The sequence below is a fragment of the Ovis aries genome, chromosome 6 (genome assembly GCF_016772045.2).
Source record: "Ovis aries strain OAR_USU_Benz2616 breed Rambouillet chromosome 6, ARS-UI_Ramb_v3.0, whole genome shotgun sequence".
Taxonomy (NCBI): Eukaryota; Metazoa; Chordata; class Mammalia; order Artiodactyla; family Bovidae; genus Ovis; species Ovis aries.
Window position 1 is genome coordinate 6,353,619 of NC_056059.1, and position 22,707 is coordinate 6,376,325.

General features: G+C 40.2%; 2 protein-coding genes across 7 annotated transcripts in view; one reads left to right on the top strand and one right to left on the bottom strand.

Moving 5' to 3' along the window:
- Window positions 1–22,707, bottom strand: part of USP53 (ubiquitin specific peptidase 53) — a 146,350-nt gene that overhangs the window by 49,496 nt on the left and 74,147 nt on the right. For 3 of the 6 annotated variants that reach the window (XM_060416683.1, XM_060416681.1, XM_060416682.1), the window contains 2 exons: window positions 9,451–9,511; window positions 8,827–8,915 (listed from right to left, as the gene is read on the bottom strand). The exons of 2 other annotated variants lie outside the window; for them this stretch is intronic. The gene's annotated coding sequence lies outside the window, so the exon portion shown is untranslated. The remainder of the gene's footprint in view (window positions 1–8,826; window positions 8,916–9,450; window positions 9,512–22,707) is intronic. One more of the 6 variants, XM_060416684.1, reaches the window with a different exon arrangement.
- FABP2 (fatty acid binding protein 2) lies at window positions 11,360–14,587 on the top strand. The gene is made up of 4 exons (XM_004009588.5): window positions 11,360–11,463; window positions 12,615–12,787; window positions 13,787–13,894; window positions 14,253–14,587. The coding sequence occupies exons 1-4, from the start codon at window positions 11,397–11,399 to the stop codon at window positions 14,301–14,303; spliced, it is 399 nt and encodes a 132-aa protein (XP_004009637.1). The 5' UTR covers window positions 11,360–11,396; the 3' UTR covers window positions 14,304–14,587.

Sequence of the window (22,707 nt, forward strand, 5' to 3'; positions counted from 1 at the left end):
CGCTCAGCTTTCTTTACAGGCCAATGCTCACATCCATATTGACTACTGGAAAAAACATAGCCTTGACTAGACAGACCTTTGTCAGCCAAGTAATATCTCTGCTTCATAACTTTTCTTCAAGGAGCAACCATCTTTTAATTTCATGGCGCAGTCACCATCTGCAGTGATTTTGGAGCCCAAAAAATAAAGTCTGACACTGTTTCCACTGTTTCCCCATCTATTTCCCATGAAGTGATGGGACCGGATGCCAATGATCTTTCATTTTCGGAACGTTGAACTTTAAGCCAACTTTTTCACTCTCCTCTTACATTTTCATCAAGAGGCTCTGGATGAAAATTGATATTTCTCCCAGTAATCATAATTCCAGCTTGGACTTCATCCAGCCAAGTGTTTTGCATGATGTACTCTGCATATAAGTTAAATAAGCAGGGTGACAATATACAGTCTTGACGTACTCCTTTCCCTATTTGAAGCCAGTCTATTGTTCCATGTCCAGTTCTAACTGTTGCTTCCTGACTTGCATACAAGTTTCTTAAGAGGCAGGTCAGGTGGTCTGGTATTCCCATGTCTTTCAGAATTTTCCACAGGTTTTTGTGATCCACACAGTCAAAGGCTTTGGTGTAATCAATAAAGCAGAAGTAGATGTTTTTCTGGAACTCTCTTGCTTTTTTGATGATCCAGCGGATGTTGGCAATTTGATCTCTGGTTCCTGTGCCTTTTCTAAAAGTAGCTTGAACATCTGGAAGTTCACGGTTCACATACTGCTGAAGCCTGGCTTGGAGAATTTTGACCATTACCTTGCTAGTGTGTGAGATGAGTGCAACTGTGAGGTAGTTTGAGCATTCTTTGGCATTGCCTTTCTGTGATCACTGCCGAATTTTCAAAATTTGCTGGCATACTGAGTGCAGCACTTTCACAGCAACTTTTAGGATTTGAAATAGCTCAAGTGGAAATCCGTCACCTCCACTAGCTTTGTATGTAGTGATGCGTCCTAAGGCCCACCTGACTTCACATTCCAGGATGTCTGGCCCTAGGTGAGTGATCACACCATCATGACTATCTGGGTCATGAAGATCTTTTTTGTTATGTTTCTTCTGTGTATTCTTGCTGCCTCTTCTTAAAGACTCCTGCTTCTGTTAAGTTCATACCATTTTTGTCCTTTATCAAGCCCATCTTTGCATGAAATGTTCCCTTGGTATCTCTAATTTTCCTGAAGAGATCTCTAGTCTTTCCATTCTGTTGTTTTCCTCTATGTCTTTGCACTGATCACCGAGGAAGGCTTTCTTATCTCTCTTTGCTATTCTTTGGAACCCTGCACTCAAATGAGTATATCTGTCCTTTTCTCCCTTGCCTTTCCCTTCTCTTCTTTTCACAGCTGTCTGTAAGGGCTCCTCAGACAACCCTTCTGCCTTTTTGCTTTCTTTCTCTTGGGGATGGCCTAGATCCCTGCCTTCTGTACAATGTCACGAACCTCCATCCACAGTTCTTCAGGCACTCTATCATATCTAATCCCCTGAATCTATTTCTCACTTCTACTGTATAATCATAGGAAATGTGACTTAGGTCATACCTGAATGGTCTAGTGGTTTTCCTACTTTCTTCTATTTAAGTCTGAATTTGGCAATAAGTAGTTTATGATCTGAGCCATGATTATATCGTGGAAGTGAGAAATAGATTTAAAGGACTAGATCTGATAGACAGAGTGCCTGATGAACTATGGACGGAGCTTTGTGACATTGTACAGGAGACAGGGAGCAAGAAGATCCCCAAGAAAAAGAAATGCAAAATGGCTGTCTGAGGAGGCCTTACAAATAGCTGTGAAAAGAAGAGAAGCAAAAACAAAGGAGAAAAGGAAAGATATATCCATTTGAATGCAGAGTTCCAAAGAATAGCAAGGAGAGAAAAGAAAGCCTTCCTCAGTGATCAGTGCAAATAGAGGGAAACAACAGAATGGGAAAGACTAGAGATCTCTTCAAGAAAATCAGAGATGCCAAGGGAACATTTCAGGCAAAGATGGGCTCAATAAAGGACAGAAATGGTATGGATCTAACAGAAGCAGAAGATATTAAGAAGAGGTGGCAAGAATACACAGAAGAACTGTACAAAAAAGATCTTCACAACCCAGATAATTACAATGGTGTGATCACTCATCTAGAGTCAGACATCTTGGAATGTGAAGTCAGGTGGGCCTTAGGAAGCATCACTACAAACAAAGCTAGTGGAGGTGATGGCATTCCAGTTGAGCTATTTCAAATCCTAAAAGATGATGCTGTGAAAGTGCTGCATCCAATATGCCAGCAAATTTGGAAAACTCAGCAGTGATCACAGTATCATTCCAATCCCAAAGAAAGGCAATGCCAAAAAATGCTCAAACTACCGCACAATTGCACTCATCTCACACACTAGTAAAGTATGCTCAAAATTCTCCAAGCCAGGCTTCAGCAGTATGTGAACCATGAAATCCCAGATGTTCAAGTTAGTTTTAGAAAAGGCAGAGGAACCAGAGATCAAATTGCTCACATCCGCTGGATCATCAAAAAGCAAGAGAGTTCCAGAAAAACATCTATTTCTGCTTTATTGACTATGCCAAAGCCTCTGACTATATGGATCACAATATACTGTGGAAAATTCTGAAAAAGATGAGAATACCAGACCACCTGACCTGCCTCTTGAGAAATCTGTATGTAGGTCAGGAAGCAACAGTTAGAACTGGACATGGAACAACAGACTGGTTCCAAATAGGAAAAGGAGTATGTCAAGGCTGTATATTGTCACCCTGCTGATTTAACTTATATGCAGAGTACATCATGAGAAATGCTGGGCTCAATGAAGCACAAGCTGGAATTAAGACTGCCAAGAGAAATATCAATAACCTCAGATATGCAGATGACACCACCCTTATGGCAGAAAGTGAAGAAGAACTAAAGAGCCTTTTGATGAAAGTGAAAGAGGAGAGTGAAAAAGCTGCCTTGAAAGTCAACATTCAGAAAACTATGGTCTCTGGTCCCATCACTTTATGGCAAATAGATGGTGGGGAAACAGTGGCTGACTTAATTTTGGGGGGTTCCAAAATCACTGCAGATGGTGACTGCAGCCATGAAATTAAAAGATGCTTACTGCTTCGAAGGAAAGTTATGACCAACCCAGACAGCATATTAAAAAGGAGACATTACTTTGCCAACAAAGGTCCATCTGGTCAAGGCTATGGTTTTCCAGCAGTCATGTATGGGTGTAAGAGTTGGTCTATAAAGAAAGCTGAGAGCCGAAACATTGATGCTTTTGAACTGTGCTGTTGGAGACTTTTGAGAGTCCCTTGGACTGCAAGGAGATCCAACCAGTCCATCCTAAAGGAGGTCAGTCCTGGGTGTTTATTGGAAGGACTGATGCTGAAGCTGAAACTCCAATTCTTTGGCCACCTCATGCAAAGAGCTGACATATTTGAAAAGACCCTGATGCTGGGAAAGATTGAAGGCAGGAGGAGAAGGGGATGACAAAGGATGAGATGGTTGGATGGCTCACTGACTCAATGGACATGAGTTTGGGTAAACTCTGGGAGTTGGTGATGGACAGGGAGGCCTGGCGTGCTGCAGTCCCTGGCATCACAAAGAGTAGAAACAACTGAGCGACTGAACTAACTGAACTGATCTGAGCCACAGTCAGCTCCTGGTGGTGTTTTTGCTGACTGTAGAGAGCTTCTTTGGCTGCAAAAAATGTAATGAATCTGATGTCGGTATTGAACATCTGGTGATGTTCATGGGTAGAATCTTCTCTTATGTTGTTAGAAGAGGGTGTGGGCTATGACCAGGGCGTCCTCTTGGCAAAACTCTACCAGCCTTTGCTCTGCTTCATTCTCTACTCTAAGGCCAAATTTGCCTGCTACTCCAGGTATTTCTTGAGTTCCTACTGTTGAATTCCAGTCCCCTATAATGAAAAGGACATCTTTTTTGGGTATTAGTTTTAGAAGTTCTAGTAGGTCTTCAAAGAACCATTCAACTTCAGCTTTTCAGCATTACTGGTCAAGCATAGACTTGGATTACTGTGATATTGAATGGTTTGCCTTGAAAACGAACAGAGATCATTCTGTCGTTTTTGAGATTGCATCCAAGTACTGCTTTTCGGACTCTTTTGTTGACTATGATGGCTATTCCATTTCTTCTAAGGGATTCTTGCCCACGATAATAGATATAATGGTTACCTGAGTTAAATTCACTCATTCCAGTCCATTTTAGTTCACTAATTCCTAAAATGTCGACGTTCACTCCTGCCATCTCCTATTTAACCATTTCTAGTTTGCCTTGATTCATGGACCTAACAGTCCAGGTTCCTATACAATATTGCTCTTCACAGCATCAAACTTTTCTTCCATCACCAGTCACAAAAACAACTGGGTGTTGTTTTTGCTTTGGCTCCATCCCTTCATTCTTTCTGGAGTTATTTCTCCACTGATCTCCAGTAGCATGTTGGGCACCTACCAACCTGGGGAGTTCATCTTTCAGTGTCCTATCTTTTGCTTTTTCATACTGTTCATGGGGTTCTCAAGGCAAGAATACTGAAGTGGTTTGCCATTCCCTTCTCCAGTGGACCACATTTTGTCAGAATTCTCCACCATGACCTGTCCATCTTGGGTGGCCCTACAGGGCATGGCTCCTGGTTTCACTGAGTTAGAGAAGCTTGTGGTCCATGTGATCAGATGGGTCAGTTTCCTGTGACTGTGGTTTTCAGTCTGTCTGCCCTCTGATGGAGAAGGATAAGAGGCTTATGGAAGCTTCCTGGTGGGAGAGACTGACTGAGGGGGAAACTGGGTCTTGTTCTGATGGGCAGGGCCATGTTCAGTAAATCTTTAATCCAATTTTCTGTTGATGGGTGGAGCTGTGTTCCCTCCCTGCTATTTACCTGGGGCCAAACTATGGACTGGAGAAGGAAATGGCAACCCACTCCAGTGTTCTTGCCTGGAGAATCCCAGGGACGGGGGAGCCTGGTGGGCTGCCGTCTATGAGGTCGCACAGAGTCGGACACGACTGAAGCGACTTAGCAGCAAACTGGTGGAGGTAATGAAGATCATGGTGATGTCAAATGGGAAAGGAGAAGAGTAGAAGAAATAAACAGGTTAACAGACTATTCCAATCAATACAATAAAGGTAAAGTCAAAGAGTTATGATGATACTGATATGAAGAAAAGTTAGCCCAGGCACAGAAGAAGGATGTGGGCAAGCCAGGCCTGTTGGAGAGGTGACAGCACTGAGCCAGCTCCCAAAGGCTGAGTGGATGTTAGGCAGGAAAAGCATGGTGTGAGGGGTGGGATTTCCCAGCAGAGGAAAGAAGATGTGTAAAGAGAGATGCGACGGATGACAGCACCCTGTGAAGGAAGAGTAAAAGGGGGTGCAGGTGAGGAACTTGGAACTTTATGCTGACAGCAATAGGGTATCACTGCATGTTAACAGGGAAGGGCAAGATGTAGTCAGATTTGCATTTTATAAAGATATTCTCTGCACAAATTAGATTCTGGAAGACCAGAGAGGGGAAAACCATTTAGGAGAGTATTGCAGTAATCTAGGTGGAAAATGGTAATTATCTGGGAATAAAAAGGAAGGGAAAGTGATGTTAAGGAGTTAAAACCGCATTGATTTGTTGAGAAAACGGAAAGCCAAGGATAAAGGAGAGGAAAGGCTTTAGAATGATTCCAAGGATGATGGCACCATTCACTGATACAGGACCTGCAAGAGAGAACAAGGCTGAGTGGAATGTTAAGGTCCTTTCCAGCTTGTGGGGTCTGAGGCACCAACTGAACTTGCAAACAGAGCAACTTGGTAAGGAATAGGTACCTGGTAGGAGACAGATCTGGGCTGTACCTTAAAATTTTAATCCCACAGATGGAAATTGAAGACATGGGAATGGCAAAAACAAAGAGATCCTAAGATGCAACTTCAAAATATAAAATGTTGGTTGAGGAAGAATTGCCCATGAAAGAGCCTGAAAAGGACATTTAGAGAAGAGGAATATGAAGAAAGAATAAAGTCAAGAGAAGAAAAGGAGAAATTTCAAAAAGGGAGGAGTCCATGGTCTAGAATGCTGTAATGACATAAAATAAGGGCCAAGGCAAGTGTATTGGATTTGGCAGCAAAATAATTCATCAACGAGCTTAGTGAGTAGTTTCAGTGGAGCGGTGGATATGAAAGCTGCACTGCAGTAGACTGAGGCTCTAATAGATGGTAAGAATATGGAGACAGTACAGATCACTTTTTCAAGAAGACTGGCTATGAGGGGGAAGGAAAAAGCCAGAGCAGGTTATAGAAATGCCAACAGAATCCAGGGAGAGTTGTTTTCATTTCTTAAGATGAGAGAAACTGGATTATCATAATGTGAACAAGAAAAGATACCACCTCACCCAGATATAAAACGAAGACATACAGATAGAAAAAAAAAAATCTTTGCAGGTACCAAATTATTCTAATTTCAAGCCATGCTTTCTCTTGACTGAAACTGAAACTGTATGTGTTCATCATTCTATCTCGGTAATTTAGCCCAGCAACTAGGTCATAATGAGAATTCCAATATATGTTGAATGAATAGGTGGGTGAAGAATTTATAGAAGTAAATAAAGTAGTTACAGGTAATACTGAAAATGAGAACACATAAATTGAGAGAATTATGGCTTGCTGTTTTATTTTTCATTTGGGGGTATACAAAAGTCTTGCCAGGCAGGGTATGATTCCTCTGAAACTAGAGACCATCCATGTGTAATAGCACTTGGGACAGCAGAGGAAGTATTTTATTGGCAACATGTATTGATTGGATAGAGAATGCAAACAAACCAGGAGGGGGCTCCAAACTTTGGGGGAAATAGAGGAAATAACTGACTGAAGTTCTCGTCAAGCTAAGAACTGATGGTATGAGGAAAATGAAGAAGCCGAGCAGATGAAAATCTCTGAACACAGAGTGGCATGTTAAGTTTCACAGGAGGAAAATCTCTAGTAGTGACAAATCACAAGTTGTAGCCCTGGATGTAGTAGGATAAAGTGTAGTAAAGCTAAAGGTTATTAGAGATTAGGAGATTGAGGCACCGTGAGGCCAGAGTGACAAGTATCTTATCCACATGGACTTTGAGCTCACCCAAGATGATGGCAAGACACAGTGGGACAATAAGAAGATGGTGAGCCCAGTGCCAGGATTCTCCGTGATAGATGTTAGATAACAATGATAAACGGGGACAGACAGTAGATAATGATAGATGGATTAGATGGTAGATAATGATGATGAAGTAGGCCAGAAGCTGACAGCCAAATGGAAATGGTCTCAAAGGAAAAGATTTCCGTAAAGGAGAAGGAAATGGCAACCCCCTCCAGTATTCTTGCCTGGAAACGTCATGGACAGAGGAGCCTGACATGGGAGTCCCTGGGGTTACATGACTGAGCTCACAAGCATGAGGGCAGAGGGAGACTCGTTGGTAGCAATAAACCGGTAGAACTAAAAAAGAAAAAAAATGTCAGAAACGTAATGGGTGTGGGAATGGGGAGCGAGAATGCAAACCCATCTTCCTCTGACTGTGGTATGAGGGGCATAGGAAATGAGCAAACTCTCACTCAAACTGCTGGAGGGAGACTCATTATTTGGGTGAACAGACCCAGATTAAAAAAAGATAAGGCAGAGACTTCCCTGGTGGTCTAGGGGTTAAGACTTCATGCTCCCAATGCAGGGGGCCTGGGTTTGATCCCTCGTCAGGGAACTAGACCCCACACGCCACAACTAAAGACCCCGCAACTAAGACCCAGATACATAAATATCAAAAAAAAAAAAAAAAAAGGCAGAAGAGGCAGTCACAAATCCTTCACATAACATCATTCAACCAACACATGTGGATCCTATAAAATGGCTGCCTTGCTAACAAACACATGAAAAGATGCTCAACATCACTCATTACCAGAGAAATGCAAATCAAAACCACAATGAGGTACCATCTCATGCTGGTCAGAATGGCTGCTGTCAAAAAGTCTATAAACAATAAATGCTGGAGAGGGTGCAAAGAAAAAGGAACCCTCTTACACTGTTGGTGGGAATGCAAACTAGTACAGCCACTATGGAGAACAGTGTGGAGATTCCTTAAAAAACTGGAAATAGAACTGCCTTACAACCCAACAATCCCACTGCTGGGCATAACACTGAGGAAACAGGAACTGAAAGAGACACGTGTATCCCAGTGTTCATTGCAGCAATGTTTATAATAGCCAGGACAGGGAAGCAACCTAGATGTCCATCAGCAGACGAATGGATAAGAAAGCTGTGGTACATATTCACAATGGAATATTACTCAGCTATTAAAAAGAATGCATTTGAATCAGTTCTAATGAGGTGGATGAAATTGAAGTCTATTAAACAGAGTGAAGTAAGCCAGAAAGAAAAACACCAAAACAGTATACTAACGCATATATATGGAATTTAGAAAGATGGTAACGATGACCCTGTATGCAAGACAGCAAAAGAGACACAGATGTAAAAACCAGACTTTTGGACTCTGTGGGAGAGGGCGAGGGTGGGATGATCTGAGAGAATAGCATTGAAACATGTATATTATCATATGTGAAACAGATCACCAGCCCAGGTTTGATGCATGAAACAGAGTGCTCAGGGCTGGTGCACTGGGATGACCCAGAGGGATGGGATGGGGAAGGAGGTGGGTGGGGGGTTCAGGATGGGGAACACATGTAAACCCATGGCTGATTCATGTCAATGTATGGCAAAACCAATACAATATTATAAAGTAACTAACCTCCAATTAAAATTTTAAAAATGGCTGCCTGTTGTTAATGACAATTAGCAGGTTGCACTCACCATTATTTGGCAGATACATCCTTGTACACTGCTGTAACTTTATAGCCTTTTTTGGAAGAAAATCAGCCATCAGTCTCACACACAAAATCCTAAAACATAATTTAAAAGGTCTTAGTGTTTCTAAAATTTAGAGGCTTATGGTTAAAACAGAAGGAAGCAAACTCTGTAGGCAAACTTCAGAATTCTCCCTCATTCCCCATTCACTGCTAGGAACTGGACAGGTGCTTTAAGACTTTTCTGCTGCTCCTTACATCTGTCCCTCAAATCCTCTTACAGGGCCCTCAGAGAAACCACTACCTTTCTCTGACATGTAAAAGTTAAATAACTTGGCACTGAAAAGCAGGGTTCAGAAATTCTGAAAATGCTATTTCCCATAAGTGATATATATTTTAAAAAATAGAAAAACTTTCCCTTCAGCTTTACAACAGGCTAAAAGGGTTTCTGTGATCTCTAGAAAACCATTCTTTGTAAATGAGCTTGAAGCATCGTACTGTCCCTCATCATGCTATCACTCTCTGTACTTCATGATGATACAAATGAGGGTCAGGCATCAACTCCTTTTGTCTTTTATGAGCTACGCTGAGGCTCTTAGAAGGTCACTGCACTCGAAAGCCGTGGACTCACCTGACCCAGTCTCTGTGGCTCAGGACATGTTTCCTGGAGCACTCAGTGACCAAGCTGTGACCTGAAGCAACAGAAAGCAGGCACATTCACAAGACTGAGGACTGCAAGGAGTTCGATATATTAGATCTCAGAGTACACAGTAAGGAATGACAGGAGACCCAAGATATAAGAAGGGGCGTCGGAAACCACGGTAAGGAATGTGGTTTGTACTTTCTCTTGGAGGAATGGGACAGGGATGAACAGGAGCTTCTGCTGACTTCCACTACTTCCACACAACTCAGTGGCTGACGTGGACTGCGGAGTCCATACAGAGAGTACGACTCTCATATAGAGGGTACAACTCTACCTCTTCAGCATCAGTACCACCCGCCCCCGCCCCCACCAAGCACCTCTACCCCACCCACTTTCCCAAGCTGCAGAAGCAGGACCCTAAACCTTCTAGTATTATCAAAGAAGAAAATAAAGGACTGAGTCGGCCCTCAGCTGACTGCCCAACTGTATCATCAGTATGAGAGGTCTGTAAGGGAAACTGGCCACTGGTTCTGTATGACCTTTTCTAGATGGGGTCCAGGTAAGAGGTAAGAAGATACAGAGCTTGGAAGCTGCAGGGAAATGTATGATGTTAAAAATCCAATCTAATCATTTTTTCAAATGTCAGTGATTCCACGCTATAGAGAGAACAGGGATTTCTAACTGATTTTAAATTAGGTTACTGCTACTGATAAATGGAAGATGAAAGGTTAACATGGCCATTTGTTAGCAGGTCTGCATGGGTCCAAGTGCTATTTGCCCTCATCTAATCTTATTCTGCTCTTCCTGGGAAGCCCAAGGTAGCCATGAGATAAAGGGCAGTGTTAGGTGAACAATGGTAAGAAGCCATTCTAGGTGCTTCCTCCCCACCTTCTGGAGTCAGGCACTTGTATTTCAGTCACTGCGAGATCACAGAGAGGCAAGTTGTATTTCCAAAGGGAGCTAAAGCACTACTCTGATCTTAACAGGCAAATCCAAGTCCTATCTGGTCCCAAGTTAATCACTAGTACGTGTCAAAAACTACCTAAATAAACACACTTTAGGTGACTTTCTAATAGACAAAAGAAAATCAAGGATTTTCTTAACCAAATATCAAGGATTTTCTTAACCAAATACAGTGGTTTGAGTACTGGGAAAGTAAATACAGGAATGGTTTTAGTTAATGGCATAGCTGACATCTGGCTTTCGTTTTTTCTGCACATGGCAGATGTCTACAGATTCTTTCACTTATGGGAGTTTTCATGACATCCATCCATGTTTCTACCTCTTGAAATTTTTCTTAGTGGCCTGCCAGCATTTAAGACCAAAACAAAAATATAATCGGTCCCTATTGTGTGTCATGCACCGTACCAGGTGCCAGGATATTTACCCAAAGTCCTGGAAACCCAAAAACACACTGCAAAAGGACATATTAGAAAAATAAATAAAATTCCAGTCTCAATATCCTATTAACATAAACTTTTCAGCTGTATTTGGTCATGAAGTCTTACATTACTTACAAGGTAATTGCTGTTATAAAAAAGGGATAGGTCATTAATAGTCTCATTTTCCAAAACCTATTTGATATATGCTCTAAATTATGCTACATCCAACAAAGTGTGCACTTTGAACTTGCAAACAGAAAAACTATCTTCATACAGAATGCATTCTAACTCTTGAAATAATTGTACCTGTAAGTCATAGTTTGAGATAGAATACATAGGCTTATCATGTTTATTGCTGTTGAATTTCAGAAGGGGAGCTAAGAAATTTATAGAAACTAGAAGGTTTGGCATTAATGAAGTCAAGTGGCCTCTTGAACTTTAAACTTCCACATCACAATATGAAGCTGGTTCTAAGATAAGAAATAGAATAAATTCTCTCCTAAGGACGGACCTGAATCTCTGATTGCTCAGAAGCTGAGTTAACTGGAGACCATGGCGTTTGATGGTACTTGGAAGGTAGACAGAAATGAGAACTATGAAAAGTTCATGGAAAAAATGGGTAAGTGCTTAATACTTTAATAGCTTGTTCTTTTGTTTTTCACAGACATCTTTAACTCCTTCTAAACCTCAAGGCTTAGGCAATGGCACCTGTTGTGCTGGTGAGGATCAAGAATGCGTGCTGGTTCAGTGTAGGGAAAACCACACTCTCACTTCTTACATTAGAAAGAATACACTCTCACCAGTGGAAGAAAAGATTTTGGGGCACTGTTCTCTAAAACACAAAAAACATCCAGATATGTTTCATTTATGTCAACTGGTGACTGAAAATTGAATGGTTTTTTGTTTGTTTTCTGTTTGTTTAGAAAGTAAAATATGGCAGAGCATAATGATAACTTTCATACTTTAAAATATTAAATTCTAGGGGGTGGAAAAGCAAAGGCCATTTAATAAAGCAATGGAAACAAATGAGACTTAATTCTCTTGCTCTGGCTTGCAGAGCTTTTGGAATGCTCTCACGACAGCATGTAGTTCCTACAGAAGTTTTAATTTAACAGATTTGAATATCTATACCACTACTCTGGCAGCCCATACACTGAGCACTATGGGCAAAAAGATTGGTCATTCCCTAAAAATAAAAATCTGCATCAATTATATCCTGTAGTTTAGGAATTCCAAGTTCACATTTCTTATAATAATGAATTTCATGTAATATTTGCTAATTTTCTCATTTCTATGATAGAAATACCACAAAAAGCAAAGAGAATTATGAAATTCAAAATTTTAAAGCCATGGAAAGCAAAGGGACATTAAAAAAGAAAGTGTACCATACATGTGGAATTAAAGTAGTATAATCCTTATAAATATATAAATGTACTTTCTTAATCCTTCATTTGATATCCCTGGAATTTGATTTACTTAACACTGAAACAAAAATATTTATAATTTTTTAAAAAATTAGTTCTAAGATTCTACAATTCTATGCTTCATTTAATTTTTTTTCAGTTTTAGAAAAATAGTTTGATATGATTGAGCTTGTACTTTTTCTACAGAAGCAATCTGAATGCTCTTGTGCAAAGGCAATATGATCAGGTATTCCTCTTCACCCACAAAATATTAACTGGTTAATGAACTAGTTAAAACAGAACTTGGAAAAGTAGCACCTTCCATGGCATTTTGACTTTATTTCCTCCAATCTCTTTCCCTTTGCAGGTATTAATGTGGTGAAAAGGAAGCTTGCAGCTCATGATAATTTGAAACTGATAATTACCCAAGAAGGAAATAAATTCACAGTCAAAGAATCAAGCACTTTTCGAAGCATCGAAATTATTTTTGAGCTTGGTGTCACTTTTAACTACAGCCTCGCAGACGGAACTGAACTCAGTGTAAGAAATTTTTTATAAGCAAAGCATTCCTGATTTTTCTACATACTACAAAAATAATCTCTGTTTTCTTCCACTGGATCGCTTAATGAATGTAGGTCTCCTTCATTTACTGAAGCAGTCAGTGGAGTTTGTCCATATTAAACATCATACAAGTTAGCAGAGTATTTAAAAATGTTTTGATTTTCATACGTATCTATTAAAGAACCTGGATTAAGCAATTAGAAAAATATCCTTTGAATGACTGAGTATACACCTATTTCATAAAGAAAATTTCAGTGTTTTCAACATATCTGACAGCAATAAAAGCTTCTAGAGCTATCTAACTTAAATGTAATAGACATGGAATTGAAATGATAAAATAAATGAATAAATTAGAAGGTGTGACCAAATAGAAAGGTCCAAGGTCACAATGTAGGTCTCTGGGAATTCACTTTTTACTATTGAAGATAGAAAATTTTAAGATATAAAATGGGGTCACGTTTTTCAACTGGTTTTTAATAAAATGTTTCCACTTAGAACTTTTCTGGTTAAATTAAACATGTTTGCAATGACAATTAAGCTGCCAAAGATTTTATCAATTATGGCTGCATTTTAACTGTTAACCACAAATACATAAATTAAATCAAGCACAAGCTTGTTAACTTCTCTGTGAAACTAATATGAACCATGATTAAACTTAGAACACTCTTTTTAATGTGAATGACTTAGTAAAGAGAAGCCCCAATTATCTGCCTTACGATTCAGCACTTGGAAACTACAGAGCCAGATGGTTACCAGCATGTACTCTAGAGCCCCAGTAATCTAGGTGCAAGCTTGGCTTTGTGACTTTAATTACTGTATTTCAGTTTTTTCATCTGTGCAATGGAGAGAAACATATTTACTTCATAGGGTTACAGTGAAGTTTGAAGAAGTAGATCTGTAGGCCTCAGAACAGTGCCAGACACATCTAAGACCCTTAAAAATGTTTTATTATTATTATTATTTTGAAATCTTACACAGGGGGCGTGGGCCCTGGAGGGAGATAAACTTGTCGGAAAATTTAAACGGTTGGACAATGGAAATGAACTAAACACTGTCCGAGAAATTATAGGTGGCGAAATGGTCCAGGTGAGTTATTTTCCGAAGACAAAAATAATTACATAGCAATGATTTTTATCTGGGGGGTTGCTGAGTTAAATCATCAACAAACAGACTATTACTTTTCTCATAAATATTACTGAGTTTTATAGGTATTTTCTGATGCCTATTTGAAGAGAACTTATGTACGTCAACACATTGAGCCTATTTTAACCGAAAATGTGACTACAAACCAAAACATATTTTTAAATGAATGTCTCCTCTATCTGTATAAAATGTGGCTATCAAGAAAAAAAATGCATTCTGAAGCTAAACTCTACTAATATTTTTCTTAATTGAGCCTCTAATCTTAATGTCAAATTCTTCTTCGTTTGTGAACACCTTTCAGACTTACACATATGAAGGTGTGGAGGCCAAGAGGATTTTCAAAAAGGAATGAGCACTGTTCCTGGAGCACCGCCCAGAACACAGATTAGACGGAAAATCTGTACTGAACCAGAAATGCTTTCCTCTCCTCATCTGGTATAAAGTTGCTGATTGACTAGATCTTTTATAAGCATTGGTGAATGGCTTATATCTCCAGTCTCACCAAAGAAAAACATGTAAAAGCTAATTAGGATTTAACTTGTCTTAAATTTTCTAAGATGTATTTACTGGTGTTCTAAAAGAATGTGACATTTTAAAAAACATATGAATAAACATTGTTCCCACATTGCTTTAAAAGTAGTCTCTCTTAAAAAAAAGACATATGCATTAATAGACTGTTTTGGGTTTTTCCCCACATTTGGTAAATTAAAGACATATACTGCATGGGGGTCTTTATAATCTTGTACTGGTAAATATTTCCCTTAGCAACATTTATTATAAAAATAATACATATTTAACCAGAAAGTTTAGAACTAAGGAAAACAAATGCAAAATAAATATTTCCATAACCCATAAGCCAGAGAAAATCACTATTCTGATTTTAATAGAGATCCTCCATCTTCTCCTCTGGCTGCGGATTTGTGTATTTCTCCATACATACATACCATTCTGAACAAAACGACAGGAAACAAATGATGTGCTAAGGTAAAGTGCATTTTATTTTTCTGCATTGCCAGTGATTCCCAGACCTGGGTAAGCAGCATGATCATCTGAGAAACTTAAGAACTGTTTGCATGCTTAATCTCTACCATTATCCTATTAGGTCAGAATCTCTGAAAACAGAACCAGGGATTTTAGAGAACTCCCAAGTGGTTCTGATGCAGCAGGTACACTAAGCAGTCTTTGAGAACAAGTGGGCTATCAGGCACCAAAAATGTCATCTTCAAATGTCACCCCTCCCCTTTTATTCATAAACACATACACTGACAGTTTTTTAGGTTCCCAAAAGTTTTCTTTCACTCATATACTCACATAATATACTACTTTATGTATTTCAACCAATTCCATTTTAGGTCGGTATGCATACAGGGGACAGAGGTGGTAAAGTTTTTAAGCATTTGGCTCTATGGACTTTCGTTTTGACTATTTTTCACATTGATGAAGGTAATAGCTAACATTTATATAGTTCTTACCAAGTTCCAGGTACTGTTCTAAGCTGTATATAAACATGGCACATACATTACAATGTAGAAAGAAAAATGTTTGTGTACATGTTGAAGATGAACAGATTAAAGAATATAATCTTTTACAAAAACAGGAACTTAAATCCACTGTTCATTTTATAACTTTATTAAAATCTTCACATTGAAAACAGTAACTACTTAGATTTTTCACACTTTCTAGAAATAAAGGTTCAAAGTGCTTCTACCTCTAGGATCTTGTCTACATATGTGAAGTAGGAAAAGGGCAGGAATTAATTTCATCTGACAGTGGAAAATCTATAGTATAGAGAAGTTTATTCGCTTGTCTAATGTTGCAGAGAGTCCATAAGGAACACAGGAATTAAATGTAGGTCTTGACTCTTAGTACATTATCATCTATGCTATTACTCAGCCTACTATAAAGAAATATATCTTTTAAAAAAACACACAAAAAACCCTTAATTCTTTCGTGGCACCCAAGAACAGCACTCCAAAGGAGTCAGGGCAGACTGTAAAACAATGGCAATTAAGTGGTTAGGCACTTATCTATTTCTAGCCTTATTGCAGGCTCACTTTTTTTTGTTAATAATTTACATCCTTTCTTAGCACTAAATCTCCACTATTTATTAGTACTGGAGAGCAGCGTATTGTTTGCTAAGTGACTGCCATTGTTATAACCTCTCTCTGGGAAACTGACCTTGAAACTGACCTTTCAGTGCCAACTGAAAGGACCTAGAGAGGGCGTCTGACCCAACAGCAACAACTCTAACACAGTCTGGCCAGTTTATGAACTCGCAGAACGAACAACAAACTGAACCTAGAATGAATTTCAGAGATACACGATAATTGGTAGAAGGAAAAAGGTTTCAAGAGGACAGAGAGGGCAGACAGTAAGTAAAAACCATGAGTACAGAAGCTATGAGCAAGCAAGAGCCGCAGGGTAAACTACAGAATACCCTGAGGAGCAGTTATTACAGGAGCAGCTGGGTGGTAAAAGCTGAACATTTACAAATGGAATATGGCATTTGGGGTTCCCTTCAAACTGCTTCCTCCCCAATCTAGGATAGGGGAGGTAGTGGAGAGTAGTATAGCAGAAATGAGGTTGGTCACAAGTTGACAATTGTTGCAGCTGTTTAAAACAATCCCCTTATTACCTACCTATCTGACATGCTGACGCCTGACAGGTCCATTGTATACCTAGTAGGAAAATTAAACTTATCTCCCTACCTCTGTATGTGTTTGACATTTTCCATAACAAAACGTTAAAAACTTTAACACATACCTATATAAATCCAGACGCCAACCACTTCCCATCACTTCCACTGCTATCATCTTGGTCACCACTAATTTTTCCCTTGATTACTGTCACTGACTCTTTGCGACCCCATGAATTGCAGCATGCCAGGCCTCTCTGTCCATCACCAACTCCCGGAGTTCACTCAGACTCACATCCATCAAGTCAGTGATGCCATTCAGCCATCTCATCCTCTGTCGTCCCCTTCTCCTCCTGCCCCCAATCCCTCCCAGCATCAAAGTCTTTTCCAAGGAGTCAACTCTTCGCATGAGGTGGCCAAAGTACTGGAGTTTCAGCTTTAGCATCATTCCTTCCAAAGAAATCCCAGGGCTGATCTCCTTCAGAATGGACTGGTTGGATCTCCTTGCAGTCCAAGGGACTCTCAAGAGTCTTCTCTAACACCACAGTTCAAAAGCATTGATTCTTCGGCGCTCAGCCTTCTTCACAGTCCAACTCTCACATCCATACATGACTACTGGAAAACCATAGCCTTGACTAGACGGATGTTAGTCAGGAAAGTAATGTCTCTGCTTTTGAATATGCTATCTAGGTTAGTCATAACTTTTCTTCCAAAGAGTAAGCGTCTTTTAATTTAATGGCTGCAGTCAACATCTGCAGTGATTTTGGAGCCCAGAAAAATTAAGTCTCACACTGTCTCCACTGTTTCCCATCTATTTCCCATGAAGTGATGGGACCGGATGCCATGATCTTCATTTTCTGAATGTTGAGCTTTAAGGCAACTTTTTCACTCTCCTCTTTCACTTGCATCAAGAGGCTTTTTAGCTCCTCTTCACTTTCTGCCATAAGGGTGGTGTCATCTGCATATCTGAGGTTTTGATACTTCTCCCGTCAATCTTGATTCCAGCTTGTGTTTCTTCCAGCCCAGTGTTTCTCATGATGTACTCCGCATATAAGTTAAATAAGCAGGGTGACAATATACAGCCTTGATGTACTCCTTTTCCTATCTGGAACCAGTCTGTTGTTCCATGTCCAGTTCTAACTGTTGCTTCCTGGCCTGCATACAGATTTCTCAAGAGGCAGGTCAGGTGGTCTGGTATTCCCATCTCCTTCAGAATTTTCCACAGTTTATTTTGATCCATACAGTCAAAGGCTTTGGCATAGTCAATAAAGCAGAAATAGATGTTTTCTGGAACTCTCTTGCTTTTTCCATGATCCAGTGGATGTTGGCAATTAGATCTCTGTTTCCTCTACGTTTTCTAAAAACAGCTTGAACATCAGGAAGTTCATGGTTCACGTATTGCTGAAGCCTGGCTTGGAGAATTTTGAGCATTACTTTACTACCGTGTGAGATGAGTGCAGTTGTGCGGTAGTTTGAGCATTCTTTGGCATTGCCTTTCTTTGGGATTGGAATGAAAACACTTTTTCCAGTCCTGTGGCCACTGCTGAGTTTTCCAAATTTGCTGGCATATTGAGTGCAGCACTTTCACAGCATCATCTTTCAGGATTTAAAATAGCTCAACTGGAATTCCATCACCTCCACTAGCTTTGTTTGTAGTGATGCTTTCTAAGGCCCACCTGACTTCACACTGCAGGATGTCTGGCTCTAGATGAGTGATCACACAATCGTGATTATCCGGGTTGTGACGATCTTTTTGTACAGTTCTTCCGTGTATTCTTGCCACCTCTTCTTAATATCTTCTGCTTCTGTTAGGTCCAGACCATTTCTGTCCTTTATCAAGCCCATCTTTGCATGAAATGTTTCCTTGGTATCTCTAATTTTCTTGAAGAGATCTCTAGTCTTTCCCATTCTGTTGTTTTCCTCTATATCTTTGCATTGATTGCTGAAGAAGGCTTTCTTATCTCTTCTTGCTATTCTTTGGAATTCTGCATTCAGAGGCTTACCTTTCTTTTTCTCCTTTGCTTTTCGCTTCTCTTCTTTTCACAGCTATTTGTAAGGCCTCCCCAGACAGCCATTTTGCTTTTTGGCATTTCTTTTCCATGCGGTGGTCTTGATCCCTGTCTCCTGTACAATGTCATGAACCTCAGTCCATAGTTCATCAGGCACTCTATCTATCAGATCTAGGCCCTTAAATCTACTTCTCACTTCCACTGTATAATCATAAGGAATTTGATTTAGGTCATATCTGAATGGTCTAGCGGTTTTCCTACTTTCTTCAATTTAAGTCTGAATTTGGTAGTAAGGAGTTCATGATCTGAGCCACAGTCAGCTCCTGGTCTTGTTTTTGTTGACTGGATAGAGCTTCTCCATCTTTGGCTGCAAAGAATATAATCAGTATGATTTCGGTGTTGACCATCTGGTGAAGTCCATGTGTAGAGTCTTCTCTTGTGTTGTTGTAAGAGGGTGTTTTCTATGACCAGTGCATTTTCTTGGCAAAACTCTATTAGTTTTTGCCCTGCTTCATTCCGCATTCCAAGGCCAAATTTGCCTGTTACTCCAGCTGTTTCTTGACTTTCTACTTTTGCATTCCAGTCCCCTATAATGAAAAGGACATCTTTTTTGGGTGTTTGTTAGTTCTAAAAGGTCTTGTAGGTCTTCATAGAACTATTCAACTTCAGCTTCTTCAGTGTTACTGGTTGGGGCATAGACTTGGATTACCGTGATATTGAATGGTTTGCCTTGGAGACGAACAGAGATCATTCTGTTGTTTTTGAGATTGCATCCAAGTACTGCATTTCGGACTCTTTTGTTGACCATGATGGCTACTCCTGATTACTGTAATAATCTCTAAAAATCCTTTTTCAACACAGCAGTCAGAATGATCCTTTAAAAATCAAAATCAGATGAGGTTACTCTTCTGCACAAAATATTGCAATGTCTCTCATTTCTTTTACAGAAAAAGCCAATGTCCTAAAATGGCCTATAAGACCCTAGGTGATCAGATCTCCTTATTACCTATCTTACATGGGTTCCTATTCATGGACTATCTGGGGGAAGAATGTTTCAAGTGGAGGAAATACCCTAGAACAAAGGCCTTAAGGCAGGAGCAGGCTTGTAAATTTGAAGAACACAGATTATCTTGTAAGAGTCTCCAAGGTCATCTAGAGATTATAAAAAATGTGACCAATGTTCAGGAAATATAGGCTGACTCAGCCTTCTTAAAACTCAGGAATGATGTGGCAAAAAGGGAATGGGTTTTAGAATCACATAGACTTATCCAAACTCTTATCTTTCCCATTACGGACTAAAATTCAAGTTCTGAGCCTTAATTTTTCTCACTTGAAAAACAGGGAAAAGTAGCAATGATTTTCTGATGTGGTATCAACTGAGGTATTATATACAAAACATCTACCATAGTGCTCAGCATATAGCTGGTACACAATAAATGTTACCAAGTAATACGCCCCTGTGCCCTTCTCTTGCAGAGAAAACAGAGCAAAGTCTAGCTGGAGGAGACAAGGTAATTCTTTTCTTAACATAGCCATCACGAGGCCTGTGTGGTAGATGGCCCCTAGCTGGTGGATGAGAACTCTTAGTTCTGGTTCAAGCTGTGACAACTAGATGGGCACTTGGGGCCAGTCATTTCATCTCTTCGGAGTTTAGTTCAATCATCTTTAAAATGAGCTAACTAGACCTCTATTGCTAAGATACAGTCCTGAGATCCTGTTTCCGAAAAACAGTCAGGGACTCTGCCCTAAATACCCCCCTGGTATGCAGCCCAGGGACGTGCTGCAAGGACAGAGGGTGGGCTGGTGAGAGGAAGACGTCTTCCAAAATCTTAAGCTTGCTGGCTTCACGGCTGTGTGACCTGCGCAGGCCCAGGAAGGCTGGGTGCTTCATCGAATGCTCTGCTGCGAGAGTCTCAAAATTCTCAATAATGTTTGAACAAGATCTGCATTTTCATTTTATAGTGAGACCTGCCAATTATGTGGTCAGTCCTGTTCCTAGGAGATGAGTATGAATAAGTAAGATATTTTTCTATCATTAATTAGAGACTGGCAGCAAGACACCCCTGGTGGGTGAGATAGTTGTCTGGGGCAGAACAGAAGTGGGAGGGGGTTTTGATGGGATCAAGAGGGAAGGGTGATGATGGATGCACTTTTCCAAGTACAGCTGACCCGTGAACAAAAGTAGGGGTTAGAGGTGCCACCCACCTCCTAGGTGAAGATCCAAGTATTACTTTACAGTCGGCCCTGAATATGTACTGCTCCATGAACTCAACCAACCGATCATATATAGTATTTATTTATTGAAAAAAATTCCATGTATAAGTAAATCCACGTAGTGCAAACCTGTGTTGTTCAAGGCTAAACTGTACTCCGAAATGTTTCTTGACCTTCTGCACCTTGCTTCCTCTAAACTACAGTACAAGACTGCCATCTAGTGGCCAAAGACATGAATTCCTTCAAAGATTTCCAATGTGAGGTCTTCGCATTTCAGCACCTACAGGGTGTTCCAGAAAAACCTGACATACTATACTGTGTAGTTTGTAATATTAAATGCTTTCCTCAGTTTCAACTTCCAAAATAATCAGAAGCAATATGAAGACACCTTTCCTGGTTTCCTGAACAATTCCCTAAGGTTGCTTTCATCTGTTCAATAAGAAATGATTTTTAAAATTTTTAAAAAGTACTAGTAGCAAGTATTCAATGATGAACACCACTGGTCATTAACAACGTCATCAAACTGATTCAAATGCTCAGGTTAATCCTGGGTCTGAATCAGAATACCCAGAATATCATCATCTTCAAAACTGGATGGTCATTTAGGGGTAGGGTTAGGCTTTCATTCAGTCTGTGCTAATATTTAGGGTGATATTCAGGCTCAATGACCCATGTTCAGGCTACTGGCTGGAACAGGCATTACTGAACAATTAACTGGAAAAGAACTGTAAGCAACGCAGCAATAGAAGATGAACAAAGTGAGGGGCCTGGAGCACATCAACAGTCACAGTGTCCCAGGGGGCTTCTGTCATCCATAAGCATTCCCACTGAGAATTCCACCAGATGAAAGGGTTACCGAGGTCCTCCCTGCTAGACTACCAGGAAGAAAAGAGGGAGCTCAAATACTCATCCAGTGATTAGTGCTTAGGACCCCTGTGCAGGGAGAAGACCAGCAAACATCTAAAGAAGGGCGAGAAAGTTCTCCCAGGATCTCCGCCCAGTGTTAAGACCACATCCCTCAGATTACAGGTGGCATAACTGTTCTTTTCAAACAATTCAGATATACTCACTGCACTGACTGGAGAAAAATATCTGAGCGCCAAACAATACTCTCTCTCCACTCAAAAACAAGAGAGTCCTTTAGGGAGAGGAGTCTTTACTTAATGCCATGTCTTGCTTTGTTTTGGATAATTTTTTAAACAAGACCTCAAGATAAGAAGGATATCAAAGGATATAAATGTGACGTTGAACTCCTTCTCTTGAACACATCCTTAGGGCAGAAAAACCTGAGTGAGGATGGGGCTTATTTCACACTTCAGTCGCCACTAAGTATTCATCCTGTGTTCCCACAGCATGACATGCTAACATCACACAATTTTTCTGCATTCAGTTTGCTTGTCTCCTCTAGTCTGTGAGTTCCATTAGGGTGAAGATAGAGTCTTGTATCTACACTCCTACCCCCACTATACCCCTTTAACACACAGTAAACATTAAAAACTGCAAAGGAGTGAATAAACGGAACATGCTGAACAGCCTCAGCCTTAGCAAGCCAGCCTTTCCCATCCAGCATTCTGAGTCCTTACACACAGAACCTCTACTGAAGCAAACAGCCTTAGCTGTTCCTGTACACAGATAAGCTTATTCTGAACTAGATCAACCCTACCTAGGTCATAACAGGTTAGGCCACTAGCTCCAAGAACAGTCAATCTATATACTTGAGAACAGTCTATAAGAACTTTGTCTAAGACCAGTAATTCTAACTAGTTAAACCAGCTAAGGTCTCATTCTTGGGAGTCTGACTTAAATACACAAGAAAGTCACCAGCTAGTAACAATCGATGGTAGAGGGGAATGAAGTTTGCCACCCCCAAAATATATCTCTTTGGCATAAGGATTAAT